The sequence below is a fragment of the Haliaeetus leucocephalus genome, unplaced genomic scaffold, assembly GCF_000737465.1.
Source record: "Haliaeetus leucocephalus isolate CR32 unplaced genomic scaffold, Haliaeetus_leucocephalus-4.0 Scaffold915, whole genome shotgun sequence".
In the NCBI taxonomy this organism is placed as follows: Eukaryota; Metazoa; Chordata; class Aves; order Accipitriformes; family Accipitridae; genus Haliaeetus; species Haliaeetus leucocephalus.
In genome coordinates this window covers 4,689,394-4,702,283 of record NW_010973351.1, presented here as the reverse complement: position 1 = coordinate 4,702,283, position 12,890 = coordinate 4,689,394, and the positions used below count along the sequence as shown (strand labels likewise).

At 37.4% G+C, this 12,890-nt stretch overlaps 1 protein-coding gene across 1 annotated transcript in view; it reads right to left on the bottom strand.

The window, feature by feature from the left end:
- Positions 1-12,890, bottom strand: part of TMEM245 (transmembrane protein 245) — an 80,453-nt gene that overhangs the window by 22,370 nt on the left and 45,193 nt on the right. The window contains exons 13-14 of the mRNA XM_010583579.1: positions 6,887-7,009; positions 263-408 (exon numbers count right to left, since the gene is read on the bottom strand). Coding sequence (XP_010581881.1) covers positions 263-408; positions 6,887-7,009 — 269 coding nt within the window. The remainder of the gene's footprint in view (positions 1-262; positions 409-6,886; positions 7,010-12,890) is intronic.

The window sequence follows — 12,890 nt, the reverse complement described above, 5'->3', positions numbered from 1 at the left end:
TACGTTAGGGATGTCACATGTGTATCAGTTTTATAAAATACTAGTATTCGCTACAGACCTCTGAAATTTTTTTTAGGCAAGTCCACTCAAATTGCTCTTTTAACAATCGAGTGGGAAAAGTCATCAATGCTAGGTTCTTGAAAATCTGAGAGATTTGCAACTCGTCTTTCAAACATGAGCTGCTGCAATTGCTAAGTATTTGTAGTTGAACATCAAATTTAAAAAAGAATTTTCCAGAAAGGGCAAGAAATCAACAACATACCTTATTGCTTCCTCCACCGATTGGCCGACTATATTTGAGGAGGGACCTGGCTGAGACAAAGGTGTCAGGCTTATCACCCACTTCACTGGCTTGTAGTACTCATCACTGGAACTCAATAGGTAGAACAGCGTGGTCAGAAAAATCACCTGCAAACCAAATTCAAGTTTTAAATTAGAAGGCAATAAATACTTTCCAGAACTACAGCATGCAGCTATGCTTCAGGTATTGAACTTCATTGGAAAGGCACAAAATATTATTCTACAAGCTTGGATTTAGAGAAACACACAGAGCTACAAGAATAATTTTCTCTCCTCCTCCACAAAGAACTTAACAGTTACAGCTAAACTTTATAAAACTTCTAGCCCTGTTCAGCCTCTTCCCAAAGTCACATCTAGATCAAACAACTAGAATATTGTTGATACAGATCAACAACATTCTAGTTGTTGGGGTTTTTTTTCCCCAGCATGTTTAACAGATCAAAGAATTACTGAATAGTAATATCTATTCTTAAAAAAACCCCAAACAACCCACCACCAAAACACCACTAAATAAATCTGAGCTGTCTCAAGAGTCATTATGCAGCTGGATATCAGATATCAATTAAACAAAAACTCACAAACAGAAAATTTATAATATTTATTAGGCTGGCAATCCTGATTCATTACTCCTGTGAGTTTGAAGATGAGTCTCAGCAGAAGTGATGGCAGTTCCACTGTTTCAGTTTAAAGACAAAAAAAATACAATCAAATTATATTAGCTTCCTGGACATTGCAGTCCACTATGTTTTCCTTATTTTCCTGTCAGTGGGCTCAGCAACTTCTTGGGCTAAGTATACATCACAGAAATGTGTCCATCCACATCTTAATCTTTTGATAAGCCAAACAGCCTGACCTCCATGAGTCTCTTACGTTCAAGCATTTTATCCAGTCTGCAGACACCTCATGCCCTTTTCCTGCATTCTTTCTGAACACGCTCAGAGAAAAAAACCACAGACGGCACAACATCACCAGTACCATTACCAGTCTCAAGAATAACATCCATTTGTCGCTGTTCCTAATTCCTTTCCACTCAGTGAAATGTTACTACTACTTCCCCTGACCCTCCCAGCCTTTCCCTTGAAAGTCACACTCAGCTGTTCACCTACTGTGACCCCTTTCCAAAATATCATATATAGGTTTAGGCTGTATTCCATCTTCCCAGGTGTGTAACTTCTGCCTTGGGTGATAAACCTACCTATCTACTAAAACAAGTCATTACATCAGTACATTTAAACAGTATACTGTTAACATTCATTTTGAGATCATAAAAACAAACACACACACACACACAAAACCAAATCCCCAAAACCCCAACCCTGAATTAGGCCTTGGTTTAACGGGAAATAATCCAGTGCCAGTAGCAACATCAGCTATGTTTTGTTACAATTTCAAATGAGTAAATCTTAAAGCTTGAATCAGATTTTAGCATCCTCTGTAATGCTGCAACTATGGTTATTTTCTCCTTGATAGGGCCTGCCATTTCTCCACAGCTACTGTAGTATTTCCTAATTTTGCTACAAAACTCCCTATACTGAAACAGGCATCCAGGTGGTGTTTTGTCTTCCTTCCACTGGGATCTGGCTACAGATCCTTCTTGCAGTGCAGTTTTCAATACAGATAGCAGCATATTGCTCTAAGTACAATAGTCTCTACTCATCCTGACACTCTCAGAAAGCAAAGTGAAAAACAGCTCCACTGGATCTTGTTTTATTACGACTGCCTCAGTTAACTTCTGAAGATGTTGCCTCTTGAAAAGAATACAGCAGCCAGGGAACAAGCTAATGAACTGCAGCAAACAGGCAAAGCTTGATTCCCTGTGGTATGAGTAACATACAGGGCTGACTTGAGACAGGCTACGAATAAGAGCTTAGGGATTAGTTCAAGTGGCAACATGCACGTCACCTGTACCAACTTGAAAAGCTGTTCTTCCCCAGTGTTCACAGAAGAAACTTGCTTTCTTAGGTAGTAACAGCACACAAAACATACACATACCTATCTGAACTGCAGAAGCCAAAGTGACAGCTGAGGATGAACAGCAATGGAACAAGGATGTTAAACTGAACTACAAGCTAGGAAAAAATACAAACCTAACTCCTTCTGTTAAGACAAGATGCATGTAACCACAGCACCATACAAAATCAACTGAATTTTAGATTACCTGCATGTTGAGAAATCAACATATTTGCTTTAGCTCAATAGGTACGGAAATGCAAAAAGAAGCAGTAGTCACAGAATATAATAATTTATCATCAAGTGGTTTGCTGACTCTTCAAACAAGTAGAATAGCTTCAACAGTACATTCAGCAGGAAAAAGATATGTCCATATCAACTGGAGTCTGAAAGTTTTCAGACCTCTTTTACAGGGTGTCTGAGATTTCAGATATTACCTAAACTGTTTCCTAAGCAACAATTCAAGATCCTGCTGATGACTATGAGGAGGAATTCACCAAAGATAAAATAGTAAGATCTCTCCATTGTTAAACAATTGATGGATTACTATTTCTTGCAGTAGAATTTGTTCTGTAGCCCAAAATGTTGAATACTCTAATTTGAGTGGGGATAGACTGAATTCAAGGAGAAAGCTACAAGTAAACACTCTATACTAATATGGTAATTCAGTATTTCCATATATATCAAGAAAACACATGACTTAATTGCTTGTGCATCAGGTCCATAGACTTGGGAAATATTTTTGTATCTGCCTTTCATACTCAATTTTCTGCCCAAAAGCTTTGGTCTTGGGTTCTTTTTCTTTTTTTCTTTCTTTTTTTACAGCATCAAAAAAATTGTGTGTTCCCCACAGGACTGTGGATACCCATCAGCCAAATGGAGCTTTTCTCTTCTGATCTTTGTAACAGAGTATGAGCAGAGTGTGAATATATACACGCACACACAAAGGCATACATATACATCCATGTGCATGTGCGTGCGGATAGGATCTCGTATTCAGAAGTGAAACAGACGTGGCACTCTTGTAACTAATGATGAGTTTTCAAACGTCTGTTGAGGATCTGAATACAGTCTTACTGGATCATGGACGGATATGCTGCACAGATTACTTCCTACTGAATGTTTTGATGGAAGATGTATTTTTCAAAATGGAGGTTCTCAACAAAGTGTCTATTATTTCCATTCCAAAGTGCAATATTTTAAACCATTTATCAAAATAAAACTCACTATTTAAATTTTTATTCAAGATGACTAAAACTGGACTGAAATGTAACCAGTTGAAAAGCTAACCACTTCAGGAATTGTCTTGTTGGAAAATTTAAATTAGTTTGTGCCACTTCAAACTAGTAAAAACTCTTCTGTAGCAACTAAGAATCCTGCAAAATGAAAAAAAAAAATAAGAGCACAGTTAAAGCTGGAGTAGTGCTTTCTTTTAAACACAGCTCTACCTAGACATAATTTAAAAGAATTCCTTCTGTTTCACATTAAAAAAACCACAAAAAAACCAAACAACCAAACCAAACCTCCCTCAGTAGCCCATTAAATATATCTTTCGTCAAAACACAGACATGGCATTTTCAAGAGTCAGCTTTTTCAGCTGACACTACTGGCTGGACCATAGCAACACACAAAATGTGCTCAAATGCTGCCTACCTAGCTTTAGGGTTCAGTCCATTCAAAATGTAAAAAATCTATTCCAAAACTGCATTAAAAAAAGGAGATGGGGAAAGGATATTGGGCCAGGTAGCAGTCAAAGATGCAGCAATTAAAGTAAAACAATCAAAAACTCTGAAACTATTTGCCCTCACATTCAATATGAACTTTATACAAAAGCTCTTTCTCCTTACTGGAGAATAGTGAGTTTTCCCAGGAAACCATGAACTTCTTAATTCAAGACTTTCCAAAAGAGAGCAAAAACCAGCTCACGCTGAAATCTCAGCTTAAAGAAAAACTAAACTGTTAAAGATATCCACCCCTGGAAAGTAAATTATTGAAAAAAACCTTGCTACAGCAAAAAATGTAAGTATGCCTTGAGACCCCAGAAGAACAAGAACCGTTAAGGTCACACTTCTGGTCTCCTCCATCTCACCTGGAAGGTATTTTTCTTTAGCTCTGAAGGAAGGAACACGAATGGCAGGTAAATCTAACAATGACATAATACCAAATGGGATTCAGTAACAATGCACATCACAAAAGTTAAGAAAGCTGCAGTGATTTATCCTAGGGTCACATCTGGATTTTTTCTGCTTATTGCATTAAGCTGTTGCAGGAGGGAAAGATAAAAAAAAAAAGGCACAAGGAAAAATTAAGAAGCAGTTATATTATTTCTACATGAACTCCATGACAGTTCATTAAGTTATCCTAAAAAGTACTTTAAGGTTCAACTAAATTCTCACAACTAGCATTTTCATTTACTTACTGCCCCAAATAATGGACTGTATTAATCTTTATTTAGTGCAGGCTATTTACTGAATATCCTAGATTTAAGTCCTTTCTCTTTCAGTCATAAGCTGTTAACAAACCCAAACTAAACCCTATTAAAACAAGTTCCATTAATTTATCTTTTTGTGTTTTAAGAAAATCTGTTTAGTTTTTATAGCAAGAACCTTTGCGAAAGACTTTCATAAAGATGAGAAACCATGCCTCTGCATAGACACAACAGCCTATGAAACGTACAGTGCAAACAAGACTAAGTTATAGCAGTCTCCCACAGTGTTTAACAGCATTAGTAACTACTCTCCAGGTACGCATGCAAATTTTAAATGCCTTCAAAAGAGGTAGTTCATACAGTTACAAGAACACCAACACTTAACATGACATTTTCTGTGCATAGAAATGGAGGCGAGTGTATCCCTTTACCTTGGTGGATTTGAAGTACAGTTAACAGGACAAAGTTGTTCAGGGATTGTTTTGCCTTATTTCTTAAAAGTTGAAGTATTTCTCAGTTCTGCTGTTTGCATTTCAAAGGCTACCATCATCAAGAATCTACAGAAAGAACCTATACGTGTATTGAAACAAATCTTTCCTATATATGTAAGAGCATTAAGAGTGCAAAAATGGAAGCTCGTGGTCAAACCCAGGAAACCAAGAGTGCAGGACTGATGTGTTTTGGTTGGGAAAGCCTTATATGACCGTTTTAAGCTAACGTGTTCAACCTACAATGGAAGTGAAGGAAATAAGAGTAGCCTTTAGGGCATCTAAGCTTTAAAAGTTTCCAACACAGCAATATCCCAACTAGCTCTGCTAAACCAGCTGACTGCACAGTGCCCCAGCAAGTGGTGGGACCCTTCTGACAGACAAAAAGGCAGGATCACACATCACAGCAACAGCATGTAATGAACTTGGTATATGCCATTGGGCATCTGGAGCTAAATTTTGTGTGTGAGCAATGAGTGCGTTGAAATTATCTGCAATTATTATCCAAACTTGTCATTTTTAAGTACGCTAACTTCTCAGATGCTGTTTTCAATGTGTCATCATGGGTGAATTGTGGGCTAAGGAGAAGAAATGAAATACTCCCATGCAATCTTTTCTTTACTAACTGAAAGATAACTAGAGAACAACAAAATTAAGTGGCAGTGATTTTCTTCAGTTCAAGACAGCCATTCAATTAAGTCTTATTGTGATCTTAAATACTGAAAAGAATCCACATTGGTGCCTTGAAATGGCATTATTTCAATTTTGCAGCTTTGACTACAAAGACCTCCCTCCTGAGCAAGCATCGACAAAGGCAATGAAGTTAAACTGGCAAAACCGTTTGTTTTCTAACAAATGTTTTTGAATCCTGAACTAAAAGTGAGGACGTGGATTTCAGTCAAGCTTCCAAGATCAGTATCTGTTTAGTTAAACCAGGAAAAAGTCCCAGGCTAGCGTTTTAGGAGATTTTTACTTTAAGTAACAGCTGTGATAGCAAATAAGAAAGAAGTTACCTCTCATTATAAATTATTCCACACAGCTGTGACATTTACAAACAAAAGAAACTATAAACATCTAGCTCACATAATACACTAAAAAGTAATACATCTGTTAAAGAAAACACCTTTAATAAAAAGGTTTCAGAGACTACTACTCAGTGTGGGCAATAACTTTATTAAGAATGAACTTTGTGTAGAAAGTGTTCTGTGAAGAACTCACATAGGTTAAATAAAAAAAAAAAAAATGCAACCACCCCCTCACACAGATTTGTTGAAGACACATTAAAAGAGGGAATATAAGGTAATCCTTGTGAAATAAATACTTTGGCTGACATTTCCCTGTAACAATTTTTCCTCTCTTCAGAGAGCATTGGCTTGTTTAAGGATATGCTTATGAGGACGTGCCATAAGATTTCAGCAGTTATATATGATAACACAAGTTACAGCTCAGTATCTTCAAGGCCAGATACAGAAGTTTTCCATGAACAGAATGATAGGAAGACTGCCAGCTCCTTAATGTGGAAGTTACACAAATCTTGCCCTTTGCCTAGAATACACCCCGAACAAGAGATTTGAAAGTTGCAAAATCTTAAGGAATTTTGGTATTAGATAAGATTGGATGATGTTTTCAATGCTTTAGGTTTGATTTTTCTTTGTTACAACATGTGCAATTAGGTTCCTTCAGCAAAACAGACCCTGTAAACCGATGACATACTACTTACCACTGAAAGCACAAAATTGAGAAGAGCTGTCCCACTATGGAACAGGATTGTCACTAATGTTGTAACTGTAGTAAACAACAGGCTCACATTGCGACTCATCACTATCCACAGAGACTCCAGGATCTGTAACAGGAGGGGGAAGAGAAGACAGTGAGGCACCAGATAGTATTAGCTAAGACAGAGAACTGCTTACAGTGATTCATCTCCATCAAGCTGTACAAAGAAGACATTTTAAAAAAAAAAAAAATCATCTTCCCTCACTCCAGAATTACAGCACGTAATGTCAAGTGAAAACGTCTACTTTACCAAAGACAAGTTTCTAATAGATGGTTACAAGGTTTTATAATTTTTCTCCCAGTGCTCAAAATTATTTCACCATGCTAAACTGCAAAAAATCTAGATGCGGTGACGCTTGTTTATTGCAATTAACATCACCATCAGTTGAAAGCAGATCTTGTCTTGGGAGAGAAAACTCATCTTTTCAAAAGCAGAAATGCTAAAACACAAAGAAGAAGGAGTAACACCAGAAGCTGGAAATACATCTGAAGACAGCTTCAAATCAAATAATAAAATTACTAGTTTAATAAATTTGTTCTAAAAATGTTTTAATGGTAATGAGATACAATTTTTGTAATGTCTGCAGACAACTACACAAGTTGTGATTTCGAGGAGGGATGCACCAGTTAGTCAAGTCAACCACAGATTTATTTGTGGAAAATAAATCAAGCAATGCTAGACAATCTATTGAATTTTGTACTGGCTTGGGGAACTGACTACTGATTAGTTACAGACAGTAAAGAGTAGTTTTGAGACATGCCTTTAAACACAGAATACCCATGACAGCCAAATTAGTTTATGTACGGATGCAGACACATCAATCTGAATAAGGCAGCAACTTCATGAGCCATTAAGGACATAAAGGCATGGCATGGTACATGGAGGCATCCTAAACACAGGGCACAGTAGTTTCAGAACAAATATTTCATTCAGAAGGAATACGCTAAGACTGTATCAGTGAAACTGATTCAAACATATAAAAGAAGCAAGGTTACAAACAAAAAGCCATACCTTCTTTCAGACTAACTAATATAACTGGAAAAAAAATGTAAAAGCTCTGACACAAAAGCCCTTCTCAAGGTTCAAAGCTGTAAGTGAAGACTTCAATACTAGCAACAGTTACTCTTGGTTTAATGAGTATATTAATCAATTAGACTGAATTAAAACAAAAAAAAGCCAAAACCCCAAAACAACAACAAAACAACCCCAACAGCAGCTGGCTTTTGCAGAGCAGACAAAGGAGTGTGAGCCATGTGATTGCCTCTCCTTTGGAACTGAGTGAAAGATATGGAAGATAATTTATTAAGCATAAACTTGGGAGGGAATAAGTGCTGGGGAAGTGACAGGGAATTACAACACATAGTAAAACCAGAAAGATCTGCTTAGTTCATGCTTCTTGCTATTTAATGAGAGTTATGAATTTTAAGGTTCATCTTTTGAACAGGTTTTATCAGTCTCCCTTGAGAATTCAAGTGAGGTTAGAAGTGAAGAGGATATTCTACTGACAAATGTTCTTCCACTGGTACTTGTCCCCTTCCTTCTTCTATGGATTAAGAATTCATTCTGGGGGTGCAGCAGTGGTATAACTTCATGCAGCCACCAGGCAACTTTATTAAATGTACATTACACTATGAAAACTGTAAACACAGAGCACAGTGATTTTTGAGGGAATTGTTTGTGGCTAAAGCAGAGGCCTTTGAGTTGGTAGTCAGTAAAAATAGTACTGCCATTGCTAGTAACAGGCTGTAAGTTGTATGCTAACTGTGCAAGGTTCCAGTCCCAGATGTTTAAGTCTGTTACTAGAACTTGGTGTGTGAACAGGAGCTTGGTGCCACAGGTCTCCTGTTATGTTGTGGAGTTCAATCTCACAACAGCAGCAAAGGCCTTGAAAATAGGGACGCAGGTTGAAGACAAAGGCCCCCGAAACACAAGCAGTTCATTGAGGAAGAAGGAATTGGAAAATGTACAATCTTAAGAGCTAGCAAAAGACTGCTTTTGCTTTAAGAAAATGTGGTAGCAACTAAGGAAGGGGAAAAAAAAAATAAAACCAAACAGGCAAGCAACAGGACAAGTCACCTGCCATCTCTTGGAAAAGTAATGCCTCTCCAAATATCACACAGCATATAGTCCACGGCAGAGGTCAAGGGGTGGAAGTTGTCCAGAAAAAGAAACACCTTATAAAATGACAAGCTCTTTAATTTAAGGGAAGAAGATGTCCATTTCAATTCCAGCTTTCTGTATTTAAGAGCTCTTGAGCCTGCTTGCTTTGACTTCTGTAACTCAGACCATCAAGGCTAGAGGCTATTGCTGACAACTACACAGCGTCACCAGATGGTATTCTATCCTCACAGCTCATGTAGGACACAATTGTTTAGGACTGACCACTTTGAATATGTAATGATAACAATTAGTAGATTGTAAAACAAACCATTAGCATGAATTGTGTTGTTAAAGAAAGCTAGTCTAATAAAGTTTTCAAGATTAAAATTAGCCTGATTTATCAGTCTTCTAAATACTGATCACAGCAATCATTAATTCCCTCCCTAGCACACCATCACTTGCAACACATCAGCTGAGCTGATATTGGCAAGTGGTTCACAAGGACAGGGGCTTATTCCATCTGCTACAAGACAGTGTACATCTAGTGGGGGCTGGGAAAGTTTCCTTCAAAATAGTATGTTCCTCCAGTATAGGTTGTATTTGTTTAACGCTTTCCCTAGAAGCTTTAGCCTAAGGAGCTGATAACCAGGAGTATACAACTGCAGTTAGTTTGAAGGCTGTTATCAGGTGGTTCAATCACTATCAGGAATGGTTCTCCTAGAAGAACATCCTTGTTAGGTAGAGTCACTGGTTGGAACTGTTGTACTAGTTATCACTAGCATTTGCTTTAGAGTAAGTGCAGACAGTGCCTTTCATTCAGCTTCAGTTTCTTACGAAAGCAAGTGCATCTTTTAGGACTCATCTCCAGCTACAGAGTAAGTTCCTCGTTATGCGTATGTACCATTAAAATTTCAAGACACATGCTTCTCATTGCTAGGATAAGAAAACAGACATAGCAGACATTAATCATTACTGAATACAGTATCAGAAAGTGCTCAAATACTTCACTAACAGTCACAAAATCAAAATACCTGCACCTAAGAAGAGTTCATGTTGCTGTTTGATTCCCAGAGCATACTGCAGTGGAGTTAATGAGCTCAGTTACTAGGCAGAAACAATTTCTAACGCCTTGCCAGCTGAGATGAGTTCTCTAAAACACAACTATCAACATTTATGCAATAATGACACTTTTAATATTACTGTTACTCAATAACTGAAAAACACACCTCCTTCCCCAAAACTCTGCTTTGTAAGTAGCCTTAAGAGATCAGGGTTTAAAAGAGCTATGAAGCTGTACAGAATTCAAGACTCCCTTATGCATCACACTGTGATGTGCCACCGTCAGCATCAGTTGCTGTGCCTTTCCAATCTGTAACAGGTAAGAAATCAAAATTGCACTTAATGTTCTTAGCCATCTAAGGTGTCCTATTGGCCTCTTAAACTGGCCAATACTTGAAAGCAAGGTTTAAAAGGAATTTGATCAAAACAAGTTATTTGCTGAGAACTTCAAGTCAACAAACTTCTGGAAGCCAGGTAAATTCATGTACCTAATTTGATTATAGAGATCATTAACAGATTTATAAAGGGAATAAAAATGGACACAAAGAGGGATTAGGAAAAAAAATCTGTCCTTCTGTATACTTTTAATTTTTTTTCTGTTCAGAAAGATGTATCATCCTGACAACTCAAAAATGACAGCAACAGAACAAGTCAGTAAACCTTTAAGGTAAAAGACAAACAATGGACTTTGTGAAGAACAATACAGTATGCACAAGATCAAAGGCCTCCTGCTCCAGTAAAAGCTGATTTCCAAACAAATGTTTACCCATAAAGTCCTGGGATAACCCTTTAGGGCTCAACAGCTTATTTTTGAAAAAACATCTTTGCTTGACCTTTACATGAAACAGAGACAAAACAGCAACAGAAAAAGGACCATCCTCCAGCATCATGTCTTTGACTTTCTGATTGTAAAGAAATCAACTCCTCCTCTAAAATTATGCATCACATTGAATTTCACCTACCCTGAAAAAAACAACACCCATTATGAAGAGAACACAAAACCTCTGAATGCTTACCTTACCAGAAAAAAAAAAAAAAAGGTAGTTGAATTATTACTGAAGAGTGGACTGTATTAGCTATCAACTTAGGAGATTACTTGAAGAAATTCTCAGGGCCAGAGAAAACATTAGGATATGTGGTAACTCAGTGAAAGTATTTGAGAAAGTGACTTGATTTGGCACGCACAGATCAGCCATGCTAGAGGCATGGATAGAGAAACCTAACTGAGCTGAAGCTCGCTGTGTACGTCTTAATGGAAGGTCTTCCGTCTTCCTGTCTGGGAAATCTCCGAATGAGATACTGGCTGCTGGTGGAATGATGCATATTCTTGTGCAAGAGCAAAAAGATCAATTTAAGGAGACATTAGTAATGTCTCATATACCATCAAGGGAGTTCTGAGTGATCATTCACAGATTTAGCCAGCAGGAATTTACTTTTTCAAGGTTTCAAGCCTTCAAGAACTGGACGAAAAAGGTATGAATGGAAAAGCAAGTGAATGGGGAAGGAATGACGCTTTTTTATTTTTCAGAAATTAAATCCTAATAGTCCAGCTATATATTGCTTATTTCATTCACCCGGAAAACTACCTTAGAATAGACCATGGGGTGCAAAATTCGAGGCATAAGTGAGGATCCACTCTAGTTCTCTCCCCAAAATAAGAACAGGATGAAGTAAACCCCACTTCAGAAACACATCACTGGATAAACTGGTTTAGAACACTACTGCTTCTAAAGAATACCAGAAAAATCTGAAGCTGAAAGGCAGCAGTGCTGCTAACACCAAAGCTTTTAGAAAAAAAGCAAACTGATGATCTGGAAGAGCTTATCTTCATATTAAATCTTCAGGCAATTTACATGTTTATATAGTGAATTACTTTAAAATAATTAAGGTCTGTCTACATCAAACTAGAGCTAAGCGTAACTGCTATAATGAACAGCACATTTTGAGGAGGGTACAGAAGTCTTCTGTGCTTTATCTAATATTCAAAGTACTGAATCGATGCATATTGTTACAAATTAAATGAATGACAGTAATTCCCCAGCACAGCTATACCAGTGATTTAATTATATGCTTTCAACTCTAATATGAAAGTTTCTTCCACTACGGAAAAAGCCTGAAGTTAAACACTTGCATCTGTCATCTTTTAACATTTTTCTTACAGCAAACGCTCCTTCTCTTACTAAAGAGGATGAACACTTCCTATGATTTCCATCAATGGAAAAGAGCTTATCTGCTTGTGATTGCAATATGACACTGTCAAACAGCTGTATTTTCAGAGAATACAGAGTCATCTGTACTATTCTGAAATATTTCAGAAAGCCAAGGGGCCAGCAAGGCAGTTACTTTATAGTAAACACTAGCCTCAATCTATGCGTAAGTACTTATTATGTGCAAGTAGTGTAATCTTAGTTTACTCTTTTCTAAAGGTAGGGGAAATCTCACTATAGCTGCATATCCACACACACTTCATTACAGTTACTTCATTGTCTTTAAATGTGTTGTGTTTTAAAAAACTGTCAAAGCAGTTTTGGGACTGCACTGTGTCTTGCTATATCCTTACCTGCACGTTAGCATTGATTTCAAGTCTCCAATTGCAGAAACATCCTGCAGTTTGAATTATAGCTAACCTATTTAAATCCCCCCACCAATCCACCCCACAATCCACACCACACACAACACACTCAACCAAAAAAAAAATAAAAATCCCACCCAAAGTCCCACAAAACACAAAAAAACCCAAACAAAAAAAGCCAAAAAATCCCCAAACCAAACACAAACAAAATCCACC